Here is a 27,526-nt window from a genome sequence, read left to right on the forward strand (position 1 = left end):
CTGAAGTTCTGAGCTTGCTGGCTTAGCAGTTTAGCTGCTGGCCAGGGAGATTTTTATCAACCATAGGATCTATCAGCTGCTGTCCAGACAAGCTGATGTTAACATCAGCTTAACTTTGGCAGGGATGCAAATTGCTTGAATTCATTTAAATCCAGTTCTCCTACAGAGTGCTAAGCACTGAATGAGACTGTGGAGATACAGAGATGAATTGGACACCACACTGCCCTTAAGGGGATCCTCCAGTGACAAATATTCAATGGCTGTTTCAGGGCAAAGTGGCAACGACACCATGTGTGGAGGAGAAATGTCTCGCCCAGACTGGGTGTTGTTGAAGGCTTCCTGGAGGGGTCATGTCTCGACTGAGTTTTCTGGGCACCAGAAGCAGAGTTGCTGCATGTTCAGAGGCATGAAGGCCAGAGACACTGTGGTGCCTGCACGAATAGCTGAGTGAAGTCTGGGGAGTGAAAAAGGGAGTAACTGGCAATGAATCTGGAGAGATGGGTAGGGCCTTAAAGGAATGTCATTCAAAAGAGCATGGACTCTTGTACAAAGGAGTCACGAAGGGTTTTATGAGATATGGGTCAATCTGACTTGCATTTTTAAGTAGATACTTTGTGTGCCACAATGTGGAGGATGAGCTAGAAGGGACAGGATTGGCGCTTAGAGGCTGCCGAGAGAATGGTGGGGTACCAGGATGGCGAGTACCACTTCTCTTCTCCCTCAGCAGCCCTCGTGGTCTGTCTGGGATCTTGTCCTCACTGGGGGTCGCTTAATGTTCGCTGATTAGTAGGAAGTTGTATAGGCAGGCTTCACATGCCCTGGAGTGGAGCTAGTAGTAAAGGCGTGTGTGTGTGTGTGTGTGTGTGTATGTATGTGTAACAGGAGTTTCTACCGATCTTGACAATGAAAGGGAAGCCAGGCATGCTTGAGTTGTGCTGCATGCAAAGTTCAAATGTGAGCCATTTGCATTTTGAATTCAAGGGGCCCTCATTTAAGTCTGCCAGGAGAGGAAAAATTGCTTCCATCAGGAAGCCTACTTAATCTCGATCAAATTCAGCACTTGTAGGTGTTGTAGGTAAAAGAGAGGAGGATACGTTTTAAAAGCCAAGGTTGAAGGAAAGGAGAGGGTTTCGGAATGACAGGAAGCAGATTCTCAGGTACAGGCAGTGTCTTCCACAGGCATTGACTCCCTACGTCTTTAGAGCAGTAATTTGTTGCCGTATTTTATACTTGGAAACACTAGAGTTCAAAAATGTAGAGTAGACAACACACTGAGGGCTCAAGTTCAAGGTTCCTACCTCTGTCTGGGACTTTTATTCACTCCTACTCAGCCTATTGTATGGCAAACCTGAGGACAGACCCTACTATAATGTAACTGATTTTCTGATAATCACAGCACTTTCAACTGAAAAAGGCATGGTTTCCTGTTAGGTGTAGTAAACCCAACAGTGCCCCCCAAAGATGTCCACATCCTAATCCCAGGAATCTGTGGATATGTTACCTTACACAGCAAAAGAGACTTGGTAGATGTGATTTAGTTAAAGATCTTGAGATGAGACATTATCCTGGATTACCTGGGTGAACCCAGAGGAACCACAAAAATCCTTATAAGGGGAAGGCAGGAGGATTGTAGTGAGTAGAAGATGAGACAGCGGAAGTGAGAGGTTGTAATTATTCAAGGAGGGGTCACAAGCCAAGGAATGCAGCCCTGTAGAAGTTGAGAAAGGAAAGCAACAGATTCTCCCTTCAGAGTCTCCAGAAGGAACTAGCCTTGCCGATATCTTGATGTTAGCCCAGTGAGACTGGTTTTAAACTTCTGACCTCTAGAACTGTCAGATAATAAGTGTGTGCTGTTTTAAGCCATTCTGTTTGTGGCAATTTCTTACAGTAGACACAGGAAACTAAGACAGTGGGTCAGAGACATATTCCAACACAGCATCTTGGAAAGACTTATTTAAGGAATGGCTAATGGAATGGATGATATTCATTCTTTTGAATAAATGTTCTCAGTGATAGCGTGGCTCCACATTTTTAAAATTAAAGTCAGCAACTATTTATTGAGCAACGAATGTCAGACACTGAGATGGCTAAAAATGTAGCAAAGCATGCATTTTTCCTCCAGGTAGCTCCCGGTCTCAGAAGGGAGAAAACGTAAATCCACCAGTCCCAGTACTCAAGGCAGAAAACACACATCCATAGAGTTTCCGAGTGCGATGGAGGGTAAATAAAGGGAGACAGCCCCTCAGGCTGTCAGGGAACTGATGCCAATCGGGTGGATTTCTGCTGCTAGAGAGTGGGGATCGGGGGAGAGGGAGTGGCCCAGATGGAGGCCTGGGGTGAGCAGAGGCACGGAAGGAAAAATGTGTTGAAACAGTGCCATGGACTGAATTGTGAGTCTCATATTCACAGGCTGAAGCCCTAATACCCATGTGACTACACTGGAGTGAAAGCCTTTAGGGAGATAATGGAGGGAAATGAGGTGGTAAGGGCAGGGCTGTGATCGGGTAGGATAAGTGTCCTCGTAAAAAAAGGAAGAGACAGCAGAGATGGATCTCTCCCTGTGCGTGCATAGAAGAAAGGCCGTGTGAGGACACAGTACAACACAGGCTAGCCCCAAGCCAGGACAAGAGGCTCCACACTAACCAGCCAGGCGGGCACCTTGATCTGGGAATTCCAGCCTCCAGAACTGTGAGGAAATAAGTGTCTGTTGTTTAAGCCACCCAGCCTGTGGCATTTTGTTGTGACAGCCTGAACAGACTAAGATAGCAATAAGCAGTCAGATTTGATTGGAAACATGACATGGAGAAGGAGTTATGAGGTTGGAAACACAGGCTGAGGCCAAACTGAACAATGAGTGAAAATATTTGACTGTTGGAACTCTGGAGACAATCCAAAGTCCCTGGAAGGCTGGGCTAGTGAAGAGGAAGGGCGAGGGCTTGGGTGAGAGCACCGGGGACCCGTGGCGAGGTGCTGCTGTCCCTGTGGTACATCCAGGACCCACAGGGCTGAGCTGCAAGCACAATGTGCGTGGAATACACACAAAAGGATGCTCCTGTTCTTTCCTTCCCACCAGGCAAGCAGGCTCGGGTAGATGCGGAGCCGCTCATTTGCCGGGGCTGTGTTTGGAGGAGAGGGGGCCAGTGCAGAAGCCAGAAGGGAGGAACCTCTGCTTCCTAAACCCAGAGGCCCCTGCCGTGCACATGCACACCCTCTCACACACTATCTCTCCCTCACACACTCACACACGCTCACACACTTATACACACACACTCCCCTCACACATTCCACATACTCGCACACTGACACTCCCACACACTCTCACATACTCACACATGCTCACACACGCACTCACACACTGTTCCTCACACATTCACACACACTCCCCCATACACACTCACGCACACTCTCCCTCACACATTTACACACACTCCCACACACTCACATACACACTCGCACTCTCCCTTCACATATTCCCACACACTCACGCACACACTCCCCCCACACACTCACACATGCTCTCACACACAGACACACTGATACACATTCACACACTCTCTCTCCCCCCACATACACACACAGTTCCTCGCACACACATCCTTCTGCCTGGGGGCTGAATTGCTTTACTGTGCTTGAGAAAAGGAGACACAGCCTGACTGGTCTGCAACACCCACAAATATTTTGGGACCATATCTGCCACTGTACCCAGGGCTAGCATTCCGTGACATGACCGCAGCATCTATGAGCATCCATATTCCACCCGGGCCCATTCTGAATGTCTTCCTGTCTGCAGTCAAAGTCTCGCTGCCTTTTTGGATGGAAGCTCACCACGAGGTCACGGGGAAGTCTTTTTTACTCAGTGGGGAGTAAAACCTCCACTCAGTCCTCCAAGCTTGGCTTTTTATTTTTGAAGTTCAGATCCTAGAATGCCTAGAAAATTCTTTTTTTTTTTTTTGAGAAGGAGTCTTGCTTTGTCGCCCAGGCTGGAGTGCAGTGGCACAATCTCAGCTCACTGCAACCTCAGCTTCCCAGGTTCAAGTGATTCTCCTGCCTCAGCTTCCCCAGTAGCTGGGGTTACAGGTAGGTACCCGCCACCACGCCTAGCTAATTTTTGTATTTTTAGTAGAGACGGGGTTTCACCATGTTGGCCAGGCTGGTCACGAACTCCTGATTTTAGGTGATCCACCCGCCTCGGCCTCCGAAAGTGCTAGGATTACAGGTGTGAGCCACCACACCTGGCTGAAAATCCTTTTTAACTTTCAATAAAGGCTGAATTTTGCAAAATAGCTTCTTGTTTCTCTACATTTTTTAAGTAATTCATGTAACATTTTATTAATAATCAACTTGTTTGTTTTAGGCCCGGAGCGTCCAATCTTTTGGTTTCCCTGGGCCACACTGGAAGAATTGTTTTGGACCATACATAAAACACATAACACTAACGATAGCTAATGAGCTAAAAAAGAATTGAAAAAAATCCCCCATAATGTTTTAAGAATGTTTGCAAATTTGTGTTGGGCCACATTCGAAGCTGTCCTGGGCCACAGGCGTTCAGGTTGGACAAGCTTGCTGGAGGTTCTTTCTCCTGTCCCCTAGCGGCACCGTATATGGAGGCTATTCCTGTTGCCTGAACAGATGCTGGGCAGGGAAGGATGGAATAATGAGAATGGAATATCTATAGTTTAATTTTGAAGCATTACCATATCACATAATTAAGTGGAAATGAGGAATTTTGTGCATTTTTCTTTTCCCTCTATTGAGTAATTTTTCTATCATAAATTCTCAGGTCAGGGTGAATGGGTCAGTGCGTATATATGTAGGTCTGAGTGGCTTATAATCTACTCTAGTACTAAATGAAGTTTAGTACTCTAGTACTAAACTTGCAATGATCTTCTCCAGGCCTCATGGGACCAATGAATGCTGCATTGCTGAGATCAATAATGACCACTTAGTGGAGGAAGAACAGTACACGCAGGTCTCATTTTTTATTCTTAAGAGAGTTGTACAATGCCACAGCCTCATTCTTCAAGGCTAAGCCAGCTTGGGTGAGCACCTAAATCAGAGGCCTTTATTTATTTATTTAGGTTTTTTTTTTTTTTTTTAGATAGAGTCTTGCTTGCTCTGTTGCCCAGGCTGGGGTGCAGTGGCTTGATCTCGGCTCACTACAACCTCTGCCTGCTGAGTTCAAGTGATTTTCATGCCACAGTCTCCCAAGTAGCTGGAATAACAGGTGTGTAGGTGTGTGCCACCAAGCCTGGCTAATTTTTTTTTTTTTTTTTTTTTTTTTAGTAGAGTCAGGGTTTTGTTATGTTGGCCAGGCTGGTCTCGAACTCCTGACCTCAAGTGATCTGCCCACCTCGGCTTCCCAAAGTGCTGGGATTACAGGCATGAGCCACCGCACCGGGCCAGGAGTCTTCAGATGTGTGCGGTGATCCTTGAACACCCTGAACACCTGCTTACACATTAAGAAGTGGAAGGCCTAGCTTAGCAGCTCATGCTTGTAATCCCAGCATTTTAGGAGGATGAGGTGGAAGGACTGCTTGAAGCCAGGAGTTGGAGACCAGTCTGGGCAACAAAGTTGGACTCCATCTTTACAAAAAGATAAAAGAATTAACCGGGCCTGGTGGTGCACACTTGTAGTCCCAGCTACCCAGGAAGCTGAGGCGGGAGGATTGCTTGAGTCCAGGAGCATGAGGCTGCAGTAAGCTATGCTTGCACCACTGCAATCCAGCCTGGGTGACAGAGAGATGCTCTCTCTAAAAAAAAGTGGCCATCCGAGCCTGCCCAGCTACCAGACTGCCGGCTGTCTGCCCACTGCTGTGACCTCTTTACCTCCCCCTGCAGGCTCAGCTCGGTTTCTGCGCCATCAGGTCAACTTGCTGCTTGTTCTGCCCATGAAACCTGTTTCTAAAACCTAGGCATCACCTTGTGATCTAGGGCAGCAATCAAGGTCATATCTGCTTCATGATGTCTGGGTCAAAAATACATTTGAATAACCTTCAGGGGACTAGCCCTCGCATAAAGGGCCCCTGGCTCCTGCCTCTGCCTTTCCACTGGACTTGTACTTGTTAGGTTCCCAGTGACACATTAGCTCCAAAGCCAAAGGACACTTTCAGGCTGGAAATTACTTTTCAACTGTGTCATCTTGTCATTTGACATTGTTGATGCTACTTCCATAATACATGTCTGTGAACAAAATTATGGTTTCCTTTTGGCTTTCTTGAGTGCTGAAAGTGAGTTCACATCACCACGGCCAGAGGATACAAAGGAAAAAAAGAGGAAGTTGGAAGAACGCTTTTCTTTTTTTTTTTTTTTTTTTTTTAAGATAGAGTCTCTCTCTGTCGCCCAGGCTAGGGTGCAATTTCTTGGCTTCTTTGATTTCTTTGACTGCACCAATGTAAATTTCTTGGCTGTGTAAGGTGTTAAAAAGGAGGTGAAGGGGAGAGAAGGATGAATGGAACTTCTCTGTACATTTCCTTGCAACCTCCTATAAATCTATAATTATTTCAAAAATTTTTTAAAATAAGGCTTCAGTACAGTGTAAATGCAGTTTATTTATAAATTACAAAATACTCTTCCCGCTGGGCATGGTGGCTCACGCCTATAATCCCCGCACTTTGGGAGGCCAAGATGGGCGGATCACCTGAGGTCCGGAGTTCAAGACCAGCCTGCCCAACATGGTGAAACTCTACCTCTACTAAAAATACAAAATTTAGCCGGAAGTGGTGTCAGGCACCTGTAATCCCAGCTACTCGGGAGGCTGAGGCAGGAGAATCACTTGAACCCGGAAGGCAGAGGCTGCAGTGAACTGAGATCATGCTACTGCACTCCAACCTGGGTGACAGAGCAAGAGTTTTTTTCAAAAAAAAAAAAAAAAAAAATCCAACAAAATCAAAGTTGCATTTGGAAATTAAGACTTACAAATTAAGTTGAATTTGGAAATTAAGGACCCGCTTGTTCCTGTGTTTTTTGTGAGACATCACCGATATGTACAGGCCAGGGAGATGCGTGCAGTAGTACCTTCAACCGGCAAATCCAGCATTGCCTTTTGATTGATTTCGTCACCTTCAATCAATCTACAAACACGCATTAATCAGCTGGTTGTAATGGCTCATGCCTGTAATCCCAAAACTTTGGGAGGCCGAGGTGGGCAGATCACTTGAGGCCGGGAGTTTGAGACCAGCCTGGCTAACATGGTGAAGCCCCATCTCTACCAAAAATATAAAAATTAGCTGAGGTGTGATGTCACATGCCTGTAATCTTAGCTGCTTGGGAGACTGAGGCAGAAGAATCTCTTGAACTTGGGAGGTGGAGGTTGCAATGAGCCGAGATTATGCCACTGTACTCCAGCCTGGGCAACAGAGCGAGACCCTGTCACAGAAAAAAAAAAAAATGCATTAATCACTTTTCCACCCAGGAAGTTTGTCCATTCTAGGGCATTTCTAGACCATAATCTTGTCCTCTTAACAAATAGATTCCAGGCAGAAGTAAGAATGCAATACATTTTAATGCAAAACCAAAGCAAAAAAAAGAAAAGGAACAAACCCCCTAATCTCTGTCGTCACTGAACTTATTAGCCTTAAGCTGTGTGGATACATATTTTTGAGAACACTGGGTCTTTCCTTGTTTCTTTCACACAGGCCTTGTTCTTTTCTCTGCCTGAGGATTGCTGAGCAAGAAGAATGGCGCTGTTGGTTTTAGTGATTTATGACTACCGCTTATATCCTGCCAGATTTCTTCATTGCCCCATTTCCTTAATTAAGTCATAATTCCTGCCTTTGCTTTGTCTCTTTTCCTTTTGCTTCCACAAACAACAGACCTGGGGGGCAGCCTTTCTGGAAACTGTCTTCCTCCCACCTCCCATTTCCCAGTGAATCATATTCTAACCACAGAGATCAGTGCAGCTGGCCCTCAGCCTCCCTCTCCACTTGAGGTCCTGGCTGCTTCCCCCACCTAGGCTGAGGCATCCCCCTGAGCCTGCCATGAGGGTTGAGGACTCCTGTCCTGAGCCTCCTGTGAGCGCTGCATCTTCTAGACCTGTGCAGTGGTGGGGTGGGGGTGGCGGCAGATGAGAGTGCCTGAAAGGAGGTTCCTAGAGAATGGCCCTGAACCTCCCACTTCATTATTGTCCTTTGGAGGTTTAAATATCATGGGCTAAGTTTTCCTTAAGCCATTCCCTCTCCGGCACTGGGACTGATCAGCTGTTTGTTGTCTCTCCCAGGTCGGCCAATTTTGCTTCCTGTCCAGGTATTGTTCCAGCTCATGCAACTGTCATCTCTGCTCATTCAAAAGCTTCATCAGGAATTGACATGTACTTTTCCTTGGCCCCCACTTCTGTATCAAGGATGTGTGTAGCTGCTCTTTGCACTCCTGGGTACTTGGCTGGGACCTCCTTACTTCTGAGACAGAGCACCTGGATTTCTGTCCATCTCTGTGGAAGACTTCGGAGCTGGAACCCTCCCTCACTCCTTGTCTGTGAGGTGGATTGAATGATGTCTGCCCTTCACCCAAATATGTCCAAGTTCTAACCCCTGGTACCTGTGAATGTGACCTTATTTGGAAAGATAACTTTTGCAAATGTAATTAACATCTCAACGTGAGATCATTCCAGATTTAGGATGGGCCCTAAGTGCAATGGCTGGTGTCCTGATAGAGACAAGCGAAGAGAGCGTGAGACAGAGACACAGGGAAAGGTAGAGGCAGGGGCTGAAGATGTGCAGCTGCAGGCCAAGGGATGCTCAGGCTTGCTGGCAGCCTCCAGATGCCGGGAAGAGGCATGGAGCCTCCAGAAGGAACCAACCTTGCCAAGACCTTGATTTCAAGCTTTTGATCTCTAGAACTGTGAGATAATTTTTGTTCTGTGAAGTCACCCACTTTGTAGCAATTTGTTGTGGCAGCCTGAGGAAATGAAGATGCAGGTGTATTAGGGTTCTCTAGAGGGACAGGACTGATAGGTTAGATGTATACATAAAGGGAGTTTATTAAGGAGTACTGACTCACACAATCACAAGGTGAGGTCCCACAATAGGCCACCTACAAGCTGAGGAGCAAGGAAGCCAGACTGAGTCCCCAAACCTCAAAAGTAGGGAAGCCGACAGTGCAGCCTTCAGTCTGTGGCTGAAGGCCCAAAAGCCCCTTGCAAACCACTGGTGTTAGTTCAAGAGTTCAAAAGCTGAAAAACCTCGAGCCCGATGTTCAAGAGCAGGAAACATTCAGCACGGGAGGAAGATGGAGGCCAGAAGGCTAACCCAGTCTAGTCCTTCCACGCTCTTCTGCCTGCTTTTATTCTGGCCATGCTGGCAGCTGATTAGATGGTGCCTACCCGGATTGAGGGTGAACTTGCCTTTCCCAGTCCACTGACTCAACTGTTAATCTCCTTTGGCAACACCTTCACTGACACACCCAGGAGCAATACTTTGCCTCCTTCAATCCAATTAAGTTGACACTTGATATTAACCATCACACCAGGCATTTTCTGAAATTGTCTCCTGACTGGGGGCGCCAGCAGCGGGCTAAGCATTGGAAGCTATACTCTTGGGGTGGCACTCTAGAGTCTCTGCCCAGATTTCCCCTTCTCTGCTGAAGGAACCAGCTTTGGGTTTCAGCCACTCCCTCCTTCTCAGGGTCCTTAGAGGGTCTGATGAGGCTGCTGGGAGTCTTATGTTGGTTTTCCTCGGGGGAGAAGCAATGTTGCTCTCTTCAGAAAGTTCAGCCTCAAAGACTCGGGATTCCTTTTAATGGGTAAATCACCAGGTTAGATTCACCTTCAGTTTATGGTGTGGACTTGAGCAGAGCACATGCACTCGACCCGGCCAGGCTTTTCTGGGTTAGTGTGGAAGGATCATTCTCCACAGGCCTGGTGAGTAGAATTTGACAGAGAGGGCTCCTCAGCTTCTCGCAGGATCTTTGTGAGTCTGATTCCTGGCCATGCTCCTGCAGAAAGTCCAGGCTGAGAGGAGCTTTTCTCTCTTACTAAGAATTCTGGGAAACAAAATAAAATTCTTCAGAACACCTGGATCTCCTTTCCTCCTCTGAGAAGGTGGTCTCCGTTACTACTGAAATCCCCTTCAGACTTCTGTGGTCTTACAAAATCCTATTAGCTTCCTCCTTTCCAGGGCTCTGCCTTCCCAGGCAACAAATATTGGCATCCTGGGTAGGGTCACCAACCTGGGACTGAAGCATTCCCTGGAATGTGCTACGTTGACTGCTAAGACTGGGAAAGTCTAAGTATTAATATATAGGGATGGGTTGCTCTCTCTAGTCCTTGAAAAAATTGATCTTTGAGGACAAAGTCCTGTTCACATCTATAGTATGAAACATTACTAAAATATTATTTTGACTGAAAAGTTAAACTTAATTTCTTTGTATCTATAACATTGTTTTTTTTTGTTTTGGTTTTGTTTTTTGTTTGTTTGAGACAGAGTCTTGCTCTGTCGCCCAGGCTGGAGTGCAGTGGCGCAATCTCGACTCACTGCAACCTCCACCTCCTGGGTTCAAGCGATTCTCCTGCCTCAGCCTCCTGAGTAGCTGGGATTACAGGCACACACCACCACATCCCTCTAATTTTTGTATTTCTAGTAAAGGAGGGGTTTCGCTATGTTGGTTAGGCTGGTCTGGAATGCCTGACCTCAGGTGTTGCCCGCCTCGGCCTCCCACAGTGCTGGGATTACAGGCATGAGCCACCGCACCCAGCCTGTATCTATAGCTTTTTAAAGCACATATGTTTGGGTTTTTTTCTTTTTTCTTTTTTCTTTTTTTTTTTCTGAGAGAGTAATTTACATAGCAGTAAAAAAGTTCTTACTTTTTATGCAACTGCAGTTTAGTGATTGTTACAATAGCCCTGCCTGAGGCTGAGTTCTTCAGAGGTGGAATCTGAGAAAAATTGGGTAAAGGTGATTTATTTAAGGAATTCCCAGGAAAAACGGGGAGGGATGGGGAAATTCCATCTGCTACCACCTCCATCCCACAATAGCACAGAACATGCAATACATAAGGAGGCTCAGCTGTCTCCAAACCCCAGGGAAGGCTCAGGGAGACATCTCACTCCAGGAAGTGAGACTGAAAAGAAAGAAGACTAAGCAAGGCAAATAAAGTTTCCACAGAGGGTAACTGTATCTCAATCCCACAGGGATGCTCTGGAGAAAATATGTTACAACTTAGAGATGCCCCCATCCAGGAGCAAGGAAGCTGGGGTATTGATGACCCTGGACCCAGCAGTCATTGGTAATAAACTATTCTTTGTGGGATGCAAAATCCTAGGCACCCCTGGCTCTGCATGCTTTGGCAAAGCAGGATCCAATAGCTTGAGGACAGTCTTTCAAAAAAGGGATATGGATCCTTGTGCCTGAGCATGAAAGCAGAGAGCAGGTGTGGATGCAAATAGGCAGAGGGTCCCATGGCCTGCTGGTAGTGCCTTATGTCTCTCCAGCAGAAGAGCAGAGTCCTGGGGACCTCTGTGGCCTGCTCAACAAGGCTATGCTCTCTCAACCTTCCCTGTGTCCTTAACCTCCTCATTAACGTCCAAGGAGGCCCAGGTCCCTTGGATCCTGGATCTGTGGCATCTACAGAATCCTTGGGCCCGATGCAGTGAGAAACCTGTGTTTCCATGATGGTCCCGGCCATGAAGCCCGATCCCCTACCTCTCTTCCATTTTTTCTTTATCTACAGGCCATCTGCCTGAGACATGCCATGTTCCCATCAGATGACCCCAGGCATCATACAGGGTCCACTTATGTGACAGGAATCAGTACTTTACTCATTGCTTTTCAATTCTTCCCATCTGTCATTCATTAGGAATCCTTTTAGAATCCGAGGATTCAGGTTAGATGAGATGCCACCTCTCTCTCACTACTCCTGCCAGCCTGTCCCCTTGAGGTCAGCCAATTTTTGTCACAATGAGATGCCAACTGTGTCTCCATCCCAGCTCTCTGCTTCCTTATCATAGACTTGAAACAGACCAGGAATGAAAATACAAGTTTGCATGCTCATAGCCAGCATAGAGTGGGGGTTCTGAGACCTATCTGAAAACTTTTCTGAAGCTGCAACCTGTCTTTGTGAATTCATTATAGATAAAGGCAATTGAGGAATGATGGTGTGACCCAGAGTAAGACGAATTCCTTGGAATTTATTGAACATTAATAGAGTGTCATGTACTGTACAGGGCATAAACCAATGAACAAAAAACCTGAAGTAGCCTTCACTGAACACTTTCTCAGCATCACACTCTAAATCATTTCTCTTTTCTTCTGTCCTGTCTCCAGGGGAGCCAGCACATCTCTTTGTGCTAGCATCCAGGCTTGGACAAAAGTCTTTCCCACCCCAATCTGATGACTAGGAAGAGAACCTACTGTTCTTGAATTAACACTTCATTCTGCCCCTAGATAGTGAGTCTAGGATGACACCAAGCTTCCCGGCATCTTCTTAGCATCTGGGGTCCTGGTTCCTCACGGAGTTGGTAACTAGGCAGCTCTGCGTGCTCTTCCACAGGAAGCTCTCAAAACCATGCCTTCCCTAGGAGTAGGTGGGGTCTGAGAGATCACGAGGGTTTCCAGGGACCCCATGTAACATCATCCCTGACACGGCTCTATTCCATGGGCCCAAATGAAACTCATCCTGGCTGCAATGGAAACATGGCTGCCAGTTAAAGGCGTGGAGATTCTGTGAGAAAAATGAGTGGGCACATCTGCACTCAACAAGCCTTGTGAATGAGAAATGCTCACACTCTGATAAATCACTGCGATGAAATGTTGTTTTCTGGCCTCATCAGCCCCAGGCCACGTTCCTTTATTCTTGGCATATATGTTTGACGCTGAGTAAAATGTGTTGAAAGAATTACTAATTTGGAGGTTGTGGCTGTAGAACTAGAGGCAAGCTGCATTCCAGGCATTTTAATCTGGTGTCCTGCCGAGAGGCTGTACCCATTTCATGACTTATAGGGGTCTCGGGCTTGGATTTGGGGGCCTGTTAAGTAATTTCTGCAAAAGCTGAGCCAACAAGTTGTGCGCCCAGTGGGTAGACTCCATCTTCGATGGGCCCCATCTGGGACTTCTTGCTTAAGTCATGCTAGTCACAAACGCATGAGATACTCAGCCCTTCCCAGACTCTCCCTTCCCTCTTTTGTGTTGGTGCAGAATGGGTGACCTCTACCGAAATCCTTAGTACATTCCAGAACATCATATTGCTTGCCTCTCCCCTCAGGATGAGGCAGTCCTCATGAGTGGGGCCTGGGTCTTCCCTGTGTAGCCTCAACCCCAGCACTGTTCATGGAGCTGGTGGTGGGGGCCACACAAATGCTTACTGAGAGAACATGCCTGAGAGGATTTACAGGAGAAAGACGCTCATGATTGTCAGGCTTCAACATGGTAACAGGGGGATAAGCTTATTTTCTCAGTGGAAAATAAGTTCTCTCTGGGAGTGGAGGCTGAGAGGGAAGTAAAGTCTAGGTGGCATCATGAGAATGAGTACTAGTTCTTCCGGTGGCTTTGTCCCACTCCCTGAATTCTGAGCAGACATGGTGCTTCCCTCACCCCTGCTCTTGACCTTCTCACCTCTCCCTACTCACTTTTCCCAATCATCAAGAAGAGTGAATTGGGGCCAAATGGGGTGGCTCACACTTGTAATCACAGTACTTTGGGAGGCCGAGGCAGGAGGATCACCTGAACCCAGGAGATTGAGCCTGCAGTGAGCTGTGATTGTGCTACTGCAGTCTAGCCTGGGCCACAGAGGGAGACCATGTCTCCAAAACAAAAACAGGGCTGGACACAGTGACTCATGCCTGTAATCCCAGCACTTTGGGAGACTGAGGCAGGTGGATCACCTGAGGTCAGGAGTTCGAGACCAGCCTGGCCACCGTGGTGAAACCCCGTCTCTACTAAACAAATGCAAAAATCAGCTGGGCGTTGGGGTGAGCACCTGTAATCCCAGCTACTCAGGAGGCTGAGGCAGGACAATTGCTTGAACCTGGGAGGAGGAGTTTGCAGTGAGCTGAAATCATACCACTGCCCTCCAGCCTGGGCAACAGAGTGAGACTCTATCCAAAAAAAAAAAGAGCAAATTGGAATACAATATTATTGTTCTTCATACTTTTCTATACTCTTCAAAAGCAATGAGTGTATATCATCAGAAAAATCAGAAGAATAATTATATTGTTCCATCTATGTAAAGGGTATATTTTTGTTAGCTGTTTTTTGAGGATTGAAAGAGGGACTACAGGGAAAGCAGTAGCCTAGGTCGTGGCAGGTCCTTTGGCCTTCATTCAGTGTTTCTTCTCCCCGTTGTGCCCTGCAGTCCACTCAGCTTCCCATCTGCCACAGGTGTGTCCAGCTAGAGTGTGTTCTACCATCGCACACGTGCATCCTTCTCTTTCCCACTCCTTGGCATCAAAATTCTGTAGTGGTTCAAGATTTCAAGCTATTGTGGGTAATCATTTATTCTTTTCTTGTTCTGGCAGGCAATTTGCTTTAGATTACTTTGAATGATTTTATAAGTAATATATATTCTTTGTAGAACAAGTCACATTAAAAGTTACAAGGATGTAAGGGAAATTCACCTCAGATCCCACTAGGTTGAGACTATCATGAAGGGATTTTTATCCATCTGTTACACATATAAAGGCACATGCCTTTTTTTCTTGAGAAATACACAAAATAAATGAATAAATGCATGTGTAAATAATTTCACATAAATGCAATGTTATTACACTTAACACATTTACTTTAAGTTTTACTTACTTTCTCTGCTTCCTCAATCCTTCCAAATGCAGCTTATTGATGTGAATACAGTATTTTATATTGTATTTCATATTTTCTTTTTTCTGAGACAAGGCTTCACTCTGTCACCTAGACTGTAGAGTGCTGTGGCATGATTATGGCTTATTGCAGTCTCAAACTCCAGGGCTCAAGTGATCCTCCTACCTCAGCCTCCTGAGTAGCTAAGATTACTAGGTATGTGCCACCACACCTGGCTAATTACATCTTTTTTTTCGTGGAGACAGGGTCTTGCAATGTTGCCCAGGCTGAATATTTTATACATTTTCTACATGTACATATGTATGTATATATACAACCATGTACTCACACATGAACCTAACTAATGTGCTTTTGGTCATGTTTGTTTTATCAACATGGATCAATTTCATTTATAATTTTCTGATTATTCATTTTATGTACTAATATGTTGAAATAATGCTATCTGATAGTTCATGAGATAGGTATTCTCCAATGTAGTCATCCATTCTTCTATCAGTGAGCTTTGCCTTAATTTAGTTTTCCCCCACTACACAATATGGTGGCAATAAACATTCCTATAAGTATATCTCTCTGCAGCACTCTTATTTCGCTAAGATGGATTATTAGAAGTGGGATAGCTGAGTCAAAGATATAGTTTTGTTTAATAGATATTGTCACATCACTCTCAAAATAAATTGCAAAATTTCTATTTCTACCAAAATAACTAAGACAGTTGTTTCACATTCACTCCCACTTTTGTCAGTCCATTGGGGTGAAAAATGTCATGCCATTGTTACTTTAATTTGCATTTCTCTGACTATTTGTGAGATTTAGGTATCTGCTTTTTATGTTTAATTATTATATATTTCCATTATATATCATTTTGAGAAAAGTATTACAGAATTTTACATGCTCATTACCAAAATGAAACAGCTGCTTAACATTTTGCCATAATTGCCTCAGCTACTTTTCTGTTCCTTTTAGTCAATACCTCTTTTCTTTCTCTTTCTTAATCTGTTTTAAGGAATTCAATCATACAAATCATTCTATGTCTTTCTTCCCTCTAAGGATAAACATTATCCAGAATTGTTTTATCATCGATGAGGTTATTTTCTTTTATTTCTTTGACTATTATCTACTTATTCACAAAATATGTTAATGTGTTGAGTTATAAAATATGCACAGCAGTTAAATTCAATGTTATATTTTAGAATTTTGCACATGCAACAAGATATTTAAGTGCTGCAATATATTCCTTTGTATAACTAAATCACAGTTTATTCATTTATCTACTAAAGGATAGATTATTTTCTTCCACTTTTTCACTCTTACACACAGAGCAATAAATATCTTTTTATCTGTCTTCTTGTGTGTATGTTGAGACGTTTTGTAGAATAGAAAGTTGGAATTAGAATCACTGTCATGGGTTTGTACATTTTTACCATTCCAACATGCTGTTGGAAAAATGGCACTGATAAACATCATCTTTTTCAGAGCAAGTATGCTATTTTCTACTAGCTAGGAAATAGAATTCCTGTTTCCCCACATCCTCCATAACAATCATGTTATCAGACTTAGTAAATCTGAGTGACATAGCATTTATTTTGTTTTAATTTTACCTTTCCCTTAATTACAATGAAGTTCAGCCTCTTCTAATAGATTTAATGCCATTTGAGTTTCTATGAACTCACAACTCAAACTCTGACCATTTTTCTATTGAGTTCTGTTTTTTTAAACTGACTTTTAGGAATCTTTCATATATTCTGAATACTACATTATTGGGTATACAAATTGCAAATATTTTCTACCAGTTAATGGACTGTTAGATTTTTTGAGGCTGATTTTTTAAATTGAGTTAAAATTTATCAAGATTTTACTTCATGGTTTGTTGTCTTTGTGCCAGGTTTAAGAAGTCCTTCCAAGACTTGATTTTAAAAATATATTCTCCTAGACTTTTTCTAAATGTTTTACGAATATTTCCTTTAACATTGCGATGTTTTCATCTGTGTAGAGTTTATTATTTCTATAGGGTGTGAGATGAGAGTATCAAGATTTCTTTTCCTACATGCTTCCCTCAAGTACCATTTATTGGAAGTCCAGCTGGTCCCTGTGATTTGTAATGCTGACTCTTTCAATCTCCTTTCTGAATGTCTGTGAATTTCTAGGTTATTTGTTGTGTTCTATGATCTACTTTTCCATCTCCATGCTAACCTTATACTTTTGTTTTTTTTTTAGAGAGAGGGGGTCTCACTCTGTCACTCAGGCAGGAGTGCAGTGGTGCAATCATAGCTCACTGTAGCCTCGAACTCCTGGGCTCAAGCCATCCATCCCCTTTTTGTAGGTATGGGGCCTCACTATGATGCTGGTTTAGAACTCCTGGGTTCAAGGGATCCTTACCCCTCGGCTTCTCAAAGTGCTGGGATTAGAGGTGTGAGCCACAATGCCCGGCCCAACCCCACACTTCTAATGATAACGCTTCCCACTGTCTGGTAGGATAAAGACTGGCTCTTTTTTCTCCTTTTCTTCCTCTTTCTCCCTCTTTCTCTTCTTTTTTAGCTCTTATTCAACAAAATTTACTGCCTATCATTTTTTCTTCCATAGAAACTTTGAAATCAACTTGATAAATTCCACAAGAAACTGCTGTGATTATTTTTACATCAACTTTATTTAGAAACAACCTATGCACAACAGAATTTAATGTACCCATCTTAAATGAAGGGTTTGATGAGTTTTGTGATTTGTATACACCTTTGTGACCATCACACAAGAAAGATACAGAACCTTTTCATCATCTCACAAGCTTCCCTTGTGCCTCCTCGCACTTACTCCTCTGGCCAGCAACCAATGATCTGCTTTCTGATTGGGTAAGTCTTATCTAGAGTTTCATATAAGTTCAATCATTGTGTATATTTGTGCCTGGCTTTTTTTGCTCTGCATAACGTTTTCGAGCTCTGTTCATACTGTTGCTTGTATCTGTGCTTTGTTCTTTTATTGCTAAGTAGTATTCCATTGTGTGGTGGTACCACAATTTGTTTATCCACTCACCTGTTGATGGACATTTAGGTTGTTTTTCCCTCATGGCTATTACACATGAAACTGCAATGAATATTCCTATTCAAGTCTTTGTTTGGAAATATGTTTTTATTTCTCCAGGACAAATAGCTAGGTATGAAAAAGCTAGGTCATAAGGTGAGTGGATGGATGATTGACTTCCTAAGAAACTGTTACTCAAAGTGGTTGTACCATTTTGCCTAAATGAGGGTTCTAGTTGCTCCATATCCTGGGCAACACTTGCTATCATCACCTTTTTACATTTTAGCCAAATATTAGAGTCATTGTGTATTTTAATTTACAGTTCCTTGATGACTACTGATGGTAATCAGTTTTTTCCACATGCTTATTTGCCATCTGTATATTTTCTGTGGTGACGTGCCTGTTCAGATTTTTTGCCTGTTTTGTACTGAGTCATTTGTCTTATTCCATTGTAAGAGTTCTCTACATATTCTAGGTACTAGTCCTTGGTCAGATACATGACTTGTGAATGTTTTCTCCCATCAGTGGCTTATCTTTTCATGCTCTTAGCAGTGTCTTTTGAAAAGCAAATGCCTTTAATATTTATGTAGTCTAATTTGTCAATTTATTCTTTGATGGGTCATGCTTTTGGTGTAGTATCTAAGAAGTCTATGTTTAACTCAGGGTCACAGAATTTTATGTATACTTTAAATATGTGCAGTCTACTTTATGTCAATAATAGATCAATAAAGCTGTAAAAACTAGCAATGCTAGGTGTTTGATGGAAGGGTTTTAAAATGATTTTACTCTGCCATTTTGCCAGAATCCAGAAAGTTCTCTTTCGGCAGAGGAAAAAATAGAATTTGTAAGTAAGTTGACCCTTGAACATCATAGGGATTGGGGATGCCTACTCTTCACGCAGTTGAAAGTCCATGTATAACTTTTGACTCCCCTAAAACTTAGCAACTAATAACCTACCATTGATCAGAATATAAATAACATATTTTATGTTATATGTGTTATATACTGTATTCTTAGAATTAAGTAAGCTAGAGAAAAGGAAATGTTAAGAAAATTATAAGGAAGAGACAATATATTTACCATTCATTAAGTGGAAGTGGCTCTTCACAAAGGTCTCCATCCTCGTCATCTTCAGGTTGAGTAGGCTGAGGAGGAGGAGGAAGAGGAGGTCTTCGTGTCTCAGGGGTGGCAGAGGTGGATGGAAGAAAATCCACATGTAAGTGGACCCGCACAGTTCAAACCCACACTGTTCAAAAGTCAATTTTATTTACTAGAGACATCAGCATATTAAAACACTAACTTAATTTTGTGAGGATTAAAACATAATAATAAGAGTGTTTAAAGAGGACAATATATACAGGGTTTTGGATTGAGACCTGAATTCAATATCCTGGTTCTGCCATTTCCTTCCTGTGTTTTCTTAACTTTTCTGAGTTCCAGCTTCTCCATCTGTAAACCAGGGAGAGTAACCACATATCAGATTTGTATTAACAAAAATACCATTTGTAAGGAAGCTTCTAGAGAGCCTTGCCTAACACAGATGGTCATGAGTTTCCTTCTATTATTTGTTTATTCATTTTCTGTTGGTTCTAATGCAATATGACTGACACGCCAGTTTCCTTTGTTAGTTTTGTTTTGAGACAGGGTCTTGGTTTGTTGCTAAAGCTCTTCTCAAACCCCTGGGCTCCAGTGATCTTCCCACCTCAGCCTCCCAAAGTGCTGGGATTATAGGCCTGAGCCATAGCACCCAGCCCTAGTTTCCTTTTCTATCCTAAGAAGCTAAACCTCCAAAAGGGTCACTCTTTAGTATAATGTATGTCACATCCTTTACAGATTATGACACAATACAGCCCATAGGAGGGAGTGTAATACAAAGGGCAAGTTCCAAGGATGGTTTAATTACAAACTTGGCCTGGGCCATTCGTTGTTCAGAGCAAAGTCATTTTTATTGTAATGAAATTTTAAAAGGCAGTTACATTAGTTACACATATACACAACCGACTTAATAACTGTTAATCATAGAGAACATTTAAGAAATACAAATGATTTATCCACAGCACAGTTCACATCCATAAGAAGAAAGAGAAATGGTTAAGTGCTTAAACTGTCCACTGATACCAGCTTATGAAATATTTTTCTGTCTTTTTTTTTTTTTTTTTTAAAGGAAACAGATTGTTAAGATAAAGCGAGCTGTCCTGTTCCCGCACAGCCTGTGAAAACTCCATTTTGCCACTTTCAAAGTCAGTGCCCCGCAGGCCCTGGCCCGTTGTTGACCATAACACCAGCTTTGGCCACAAAAGCCAGGGACACCAACGTGTGGAAATGTGCCTACACCACTGTGTAGTGCCTCCTTAAGTTGCCCCAGACTCCAGACGGTCAAGGAAAAGGTGAATGTCCAAAAGGCTCATGGCTCCTTAGTACAGGGGGTTTGGTGGGGAATGACCCCTGGCAGGTTAGGACACAGCAACTTAGGCCAAGCCCATGTATTCTGGTAATATAAAGAACATTTCTATTCTGACTTGTTATTGGCTAGAGCTGTTCCGGTCACTGGCTTCTTCCTGTTTATGTGGCAGGTGAGAACCGTGACGGAGCAAGGTGAGCCCAGAGAGGTGAGTGTTCACGTTCTCGCATAGCTTATGGGCTGCCCAAAGTGCTGCCGGGAGTGGGGAGACCACCATTCATTCCCTGGGACTGGTTTCTCTCTTGGCTAAAGCTAGAAGGACACTGATGTTTGCACGTGTGGCTAATCTGGAGAACACGTAGTCACGTTATTGACACAGAAGAGTAAAGCTCCCCAGTGTAAGTTCCTTAACAACCAGAATCCCACCAATCTGCAATATTCACTTCTCATGAAATAACAACAGTGTAGAATTTGGTATGTTGGAGAGTAGAGCAGAATATGGCTATTTGTGATGGCTGTCACTCCCTGAAGCCAAAGCTAAAAATAAAACTGGGGGGAGTGACGCATGGGCAGAGTGTTCTAGAGCCATCCTTGGCCATCCTGTTGCCATCACTGACCCAGTCCTGATGGAGCCTCACTGTGGCTGCATCTGTGTCTTTGCTGTGGCCCGGGTTGTCACTGTACAGACCTCTTCTGTAGGAAGCTGTCTGCTTGTCTGGCCTAAGGAAAGTCAGTTGAAAGTCTAGTAGTTCAGACGAAGTGTTCACCTGGGTCTGTGTATGCACCTAAGAAAAACCCCCAACTCTCCTCCAAGAAACGGAAGGCAAAAACAAACATAAGACCCCAAACTTCCAAACCCACAAGCCAAAGGCTATAAAAAGTCTGTTTTCATTTCACTGAGAAACACTTCTTTGATCCTAAACCTATTTTTGTGCCTTTTTTGGGGGGAGATAATTATGCCTATGGCCTGGGGCAAGCTCAAGGCTGTTAGAGGCAGAGGTGGCCCCAAGGGCAGGGCAGGCAGAGAAAGGCCCATTCTGGGGCTGGCCCTGGGAAGATGTGCTGGGTTTCAACCATCTGCCATTTCCCAGAAGTAAGAAAGCCTGTGAGGTTGGAGTGAACACTGCATGCATCTACAATGGAGACCCAATCACCATTACGGACAAAAGCTCTAGAAACTGCAAAGCTGGGATTAATTTAGAGTCTAGGAACTGCAGTCATGCACAGCTGATGACCAGTCAAAGGCGTTTTACTGAGCAGTGTTTAACTTTTGTAGATTCCCCAGCAACACTGAGCACACGGACCTCCCTGGCCAGACAGGGCTGGGGTTTAATGTGGAGCTTTCAATGGATCACAGCAAATACTCGCTCCAAACTCCTTCCTGCAAGCTGGGTTCATTCCATTCTCAGGTTTCTAGAACCAATGCCACTCTTCCTGGTCCTGCAGAATCCATGGGTAGGGATGCACAGGTTGTTTCTGAGTATTTGCACTACCAACCAGCATCTGCGAGGAGCTACCTGAAGGACTCTGGGAGGAACATAAGGGCTTTCCCAGAGGGTGGGTCCCTTCACCTGCCCTGCGGCAGGCACAGTACCTTTTCTACCATATGGGAATCAGTGGGCTAATGGGCTGGTCATGAGAAACAGGGAGGGGGCATAATGGTCACAAAAGGAAGAAAACACAAGAGGCTGAAGGAGTCCTTACTAGTGTAAGGGGTGTGGGAGAAGGCAGAGGTCCCTGAAAACACCGGGATGGATTCTCACATTCTCTTCAAATCCAAGAGAAGCAAAGCAAGCCAGGGATCATGGGCTCAGAGGTCAGCCAGGCAGAAGCTTCTAGAGTCAGCTCTTGTTCCTGTCTTGAGACCACCAGAGAAATATGTGGCAGAACCAGAACTGGAACCCAAGTCTTCTGCCCCTGAGAACTGCACTCTGTGCCTCCCAGAGCTGCTGTTCCTCCAGTCAGGCTGAAGAACAAAGGCTCAGGTGGCCTGGAGGAAAGTGTTTCACGGTGCCCATGTGAGGACACCTGGACATCCTACCCTGCTGTCTACATCTGTAGAGAAGGGACTGGCCTCTGACCTCAAGGCATGCTATCCTACAGGCTCTGGGCAGCCACAAGGTCTTCCTCTCACCAGTGGGGCAAGGATGAGACATGCTTATGTGGGACCAGGAACACAGCTGTTCAGATCCAATTGGGAGGAGGGTGAGTGCTCCCATGGGGCTCCTGTGAGAGGAAGGGGGTGCTTCCTCTAAGAGGAGGAGCTTGAATCTGCACCAGGGGCTTGGACCAAAGAACTGACCTACCCATGTGAGCACACCCCAGCTGTGCCTCCCGGTGACCCTGCTGAAGTGCCAGCCTGTTAGCCCAGCTCCCAGACCCTGGGCCGAGCATCCTCTGGTCATGGCCGGCGCTGCTGAGCTTGGGGACAGGGCCATACATTTTGGCTCTCTACATACTCTGGATTCTATACACTCACACTGGCCACACATGACAGACACAAGGCACAACACATCCATCAGGACAGCAAGTTCATGTCACACAGCACAAATTACATATGTCCCATGGCGTGATGGATGCACAGATAGACCAGTGGAGCTGAGGGGCAGATGCCTCTGTGTCTCTGTGCTTCTTGGTTCCAGCTGGTGGAACAAGGGCTGTGCACTCTGCTTGCCTATTTTTCCAGCATTTCCCCAGAGCCCCACGCATCCATCAGAAGGGAAAAACAAGAAGAAATCTGCTTTCAGCATCCTGGGCAGGCCTACTGGTGCTGCTTGGTCACTCTGGGCACCAGCTGAACTTTCATGGGTATACATTGTCTATTAAGAGATTATTCACAACCAAATTTAAGGACCCACTAGGCTCACCTCCTGAGCACACACAGATAAAATACAATAAATACAACTGATCCCCTAATGTCTGCCAGGGCCCCTGGTCAGTGGCCGAGCAGCCACGGCTGCAGGGGAGAGTGGAGCAATGACGCGTCTGGGGACACACAGCGGGGGAGATGGCTTCTGGTTTGGGGGGCCCGCGGCAGGGCAAGCAAGGTGAGGGTGAGCCTTGTTCACACGGGCGTCGACATCACAGTATGGGTGGCACTGTACAACAGGAGCCTTGCTCTGCCCACAGCTACTCAGAAAACGGTGGAAACATGCCCAGGTCAGCAAAGTCTTCGATGTTATAGTTGCCAGTCCCCTGGCTTGGATCTCCTGGCATGGGCAGCATGTCCTGCAGAGGAGAGGAAAAGAGAGCCACAGGGGAGTCAGCTCCTCTGTCCATACACTGGGCATGTCCCAGAAGCCCCGCCTGCACTCACCCTCATGGCCATCCCTAAAGGGGCAGCCCAGAGGTCCTCCCCAGCCTTCTGCGGGATGCTTTGGAGGGGTCCTCAAATGTCTGAGATGCTGGGAAACTGTTCTCCCCAGGGAGCTGTTGTGACAGCAGGTAAATGGCATTAGGACACACCCTTTGTCTATCTAAGGTTGAGTCAGGGACCCAGGGTAGACGAGAGCCTGATTGGCAGGGAGACCCCAGGCTGGCCCCAAGCAAGGTGCACATAGCAGATAGCAGATGGCCAAAATGCAAGAGAAATCCAATGCAGAGTGGAGTGGAAGCAGGATGTGTGTGGAGACCTGGGTGGCCTGTCTTCCATGTTTATCTTAGTGCAGGGACAAATCCCTGAATGGTTAGATTTCAGTTTCAACACGTCTTTCAAGTTCTCTGGGCCTCAGATGACCCATGCAGAAAACGGGAATGGCACTATTTCAATGTCTTACAGCCAATTCCCCAATATGTGTTCTGTTGAATTCTCAGCCCATGTGATGCTCTGTGAGAAAAGAATTCTGTGGACAAATAAGTTTGGGAAACAAGGCACACTTTGCCTACCTCCTAGACATCCATAGTCCTCATTGGTGTAATAAAAGTTCTGATATGTCCTGCAATAAAGAAACTTAATAACTTTGTTTAATCAGCGTTTCTTAAGCTTATTTGGCCAAGAATTCTTTTTAGCATCGTGACTATGAAGATCCATGTCAGGAAATTCTGCCTTACAGGGTTGCTGTGGGGCCTCAGAATGGGCAAGGAACAATGCCTTACAGAAGGAGGAAGGAGGAGAGAAGGCTGCAGTCAGGGGAGGCAGGCGAAGGCCTGGGTGAGCTGTTCCCCTGCACATTCACAGAATGCTACCCTGAGTGACATCTGAGTCCCAGGACTTTGTCTGTGAAGACACAGCTGACCCTGGCAGGAGAGGGGCTTGGGATGAGGGTAGGGTCAATGGAGCACTGATTCTTGAGAAGGAGGGGTTGCGATCCTGGGAGTCTCAGAACCCTCCCACAACGTGGTTCCTGCCCCCATCATTGCTTTGCAGGGCAGGGCTGGTGCATGCAGGAGGTGCCTGGGTTCCTGTTACAAGGACCTGGAGGGATGAGCTGAGCTCTTGGCTGAGGGGGAGTTAATGGGCTCGTACCTCCATTTGAAGCCTTCCAGTAGGAATGTTTCTGGCTGAAAGTTGAGCCAAGGAAGCCCACAAGGGGCAGGGCCCTGCTCTGTGGGGCTGCAGCAGTGCCATCCCCAGCCACACAGTCTGCCTTAGGCACACAGGATGGTCTAGAAATGTCTCAAATAATGGAGAGTTTCTAGGTGCCCCGGTATCCTCAACCAGGGACTCTCCCTGAGCTTAACCACAGAGGAGAGCAGAGCCAGGGCAAGGCTGGCACTGAGCAAGGGACTGGGTGGGGATGTCCTCCACATCCTGGGGGCTATGGTGGGGAAAAAGAGGGTCAGTCAGTGACAGACAACCAAGCCTGGGAGCACCTGCAGCTCTGAGGAGAGACCCCCTTCGGCCTTGGTTTTGTGTCTCTCCCTTGGATAGCTCTGGAGTCTGGGAAGCATCTCCAACTGCAGCCTGCCCTATTGTTTGGCTTAGCTCAAAGGCTACCTCGGCCCCTTCTCCTTCCCACATGCACCTGACGTTTCTGGCTGGGTAGGATGGGGCCTTCTACTCCTGGACTCCCTCTAGCCCAGGATGGGCCAGAACTCACGATGGCTATCGGGCAGGCGGTGGTGCGGCAGAGCCCGAGGGGGAAAGGAAGCAGAGAGAAGGCGCCGGTACCTACGAGAAGGCGGTGCTCGCTCGATTTACCTGGAACACTTCAGTCTGACCGGGCTGCTGGTGGGAGTGCTGCTCACCGCTCTGCTGGCCATGGTGCTGGCTTTGCCACTGCGACCAGACTTCTGAGGGCCGCCCTTGGAACTGCCCGCTACTTTGTCCACTTTCAGCTGAAAGATCCGACATACAGGACACTTCCTTTAAAAGCCATCCCTTGGTTCTGTGAGACCTAAGAACCACTGCGGCTGGAGGGCCTCCTGCTTCTGAAAGGCATGTTCCATCCAGAGCTGGAGGAATGCATTTGCTATCCTCGTCTTTCTCACTGACTGACAGATCATAAATTGAGGGGATAAGAGACACAGGAGCCCTTTGCCCAATGGTGCAGGTACTTGGCCAGAGAGGGTGGCTCTTCCTGAGGTCACCTGCCAGGTGACTAGGTGCTTTAAGCCTTGGAGCGCTCCTTGCACTTGGTGACTGTGCACAAAGGCCTCCTGCGGGCATCTGGGGACAAGGGGCATGTCTGTGGCATGCAGAGCGTGGGCTGACAGAGGCTCTGTCCTCGGCAGTACGGTGTTGGCATGAGAAAGAAGACACACCTGCCCCTGCTCCTGACTCCCTCTTGGTCCACCGAATGCTCTTGAAAGGCATCTGGCCCTGCTAGAGGAAAAGCCTCACCTTGGCATTCCCCTGAGAACTGCCAACCTCAGCCTCTGACTCCTGAGCAACTCCTCGGAAGCCACACACGCATGATACAAGGTCCTCCTACAGGGCCAAGCACCACAGTCTTTTCCGGCCTGGCTCTTTGGCAGAGTGGTTTTTTATTTGCATCAGTTTGTTTGAGGGGGAAGAAATTTGGGCACTGGTCAGACAAGATAAGGTTCCTCTGTGGGAATCAGCAAATTCATTTATAAATGAGAGCCACTTTGCTTCTGTCTACAGTTTATACAAAAAAATAGCCAATGGAAAAAACAAAAAACAGGAAACACAGGTGGAATTTTTTCTTTTCTTTTTTTTTTTTTTACATATGAGAAAGAGTCTTACTCCACTGCCCTGGCTGGAGTGCAGTGGTGCAATCATAGCTCACTTCAGCCTTGAAATCCTGGGCTCAAGAAATCCTCCAGTCTCAGCCTTCCAAGTAGCTGGGACCACAGGCTCATGCCACAATGCCTGGCTAATTAAAAAACTTTTTTTTTTTTTTTTTTTTAGAGATGGGGTCTGGCTATGTTGCCCAGGCTGGTCTCAAACTCCTGGCCTCATGCAATCCCCCTGCTCTGGCCTCCCAAAGCCCTGCGATTACATGAGTGAGCCACTGTGCCTATCCAATAAGTGCAATTTTGTCTAAAACATTTTGAGATTCAACCAAAGAGGAGGCTTAAAAAATACCCTTCAAAGAGGATAACTTTAAGGAACATCAAAAATCTTAGAAACTTTTTTTCTTGTTTCAAATCATTCAGTACCATTTTGGAAACAATGGACTCTCTATCAAGCTCTGAGTGGCAAGACAAGCTCCATCTTGTCACATACTACTCTTTCCAAAAGTCATGCTGGTCACAGGCAAGACTCAGGCCCTACCCAACCCCCAACCTGGGCACTGCGTTAATGAGAGGCCAGGTTAGAAAGCATTCAGGGAGAACAATCTCTCTCTCTCCCTCTCTCTCTCACCCATCCACCCATATATAATGCCTGAGATGTAAAGGGCTTTAATAAAACACATAAGGTCCCTTTAATGCCTTACCATTGGTGCTTTTCAAACTCTACATGATGACAATAGTTGGTAAAGAATTCTATAAAATTGAGGCAGGGTACAACTCCCTTCCTTAGCGTAAGAGAGATTTAAATCTACTGTGCACACGGGATTCTGTTACAGAAAATTCATCCGCCAATGTGAAATGTCTTCTCCCAATAATCCCACACAAGACCCCGAGGGCCAGGAGGAACTCTTTCATAGAAGCGTGTCCACGGGCCTCATTAACTGGCTCAGCAGAAGGAAGGCTGGGTCCACGACTGTGGCAAAGTTGAAACAGCAGCATCGCCAGCTGGAGCCACGAGGAAATTCCCACCTGACAGGCACCTGTCCCATTCTGGAAGCCTGCAGAAGCTGGGCACAATATGGGGCCTTCAGCGGGTCCATGTTGCTTGGCAGGAGGGTGGAGGGACATAGCCACCGGTGCTGAAGGAAGGGCATGATAGACTGGGGGAATGTCCTAACACATTCAGGGAGCTGACTGCCATGCAGGGTCATCCAGGATGCTGCTGCAATGACGG

At 45.7% G+C, this 27,526-nt stretch overlaps 1 protein-coding gene across 3 annotated transcripts in view; it reads right to left on the bottom strand.

Annotated features, from left to right (window-relative positions):
- Positions 1-19,677: 19,677 nt before the first annotated feature.
- Positions 19,678-27,526, bottom strand: part of ARNT2 (aryl hydrocarbon receptor nuclear translocator 2) — a 155,228-nt gene continuing 147,379 nt past the window's right edge. For 2 of the 3 annotated variants that reach the window (XM_017886857.1, XM_017886858.1), the window contains 2 exons: positions 25,295-25,431; positions 19,678-23,382 (listed from right to left, as the gene is read on the bottom strand). In XM_017886857.1, coding sequence (XP_017742346.1) covers positions 23,284-23,382; positions 25,295-25,431 — 236 coding nt within the window. In that variant the 3' untranslated portion in view covers positions 19,678-23,283. Of the gene's footprint in view, positions 23,383-25,294; positions 25,432-27,526 lie in introns of those variants that run through there. The other variant, XR_001888147.1, reaches the window with a different exon arrangement.

The sequence above is a fragment of the Rhinopithecus bieti genome, unplaced genomic scaffold (genome assembly GCF_001698545.2).
Source record: "Rhinopithecus bieti isolate Rb0 unplaced genomic scaffold, ASM169854v2 scaffold_15087, whole genome shotgun sequence".
In the NCBI taxonomy this organism is placed as follows: Eukaryota; Metazoa; Chordata; class Mammalia; order Primates; family Cercopithecidae; genus Rhinopithecus; species Rhinopithecus bieti.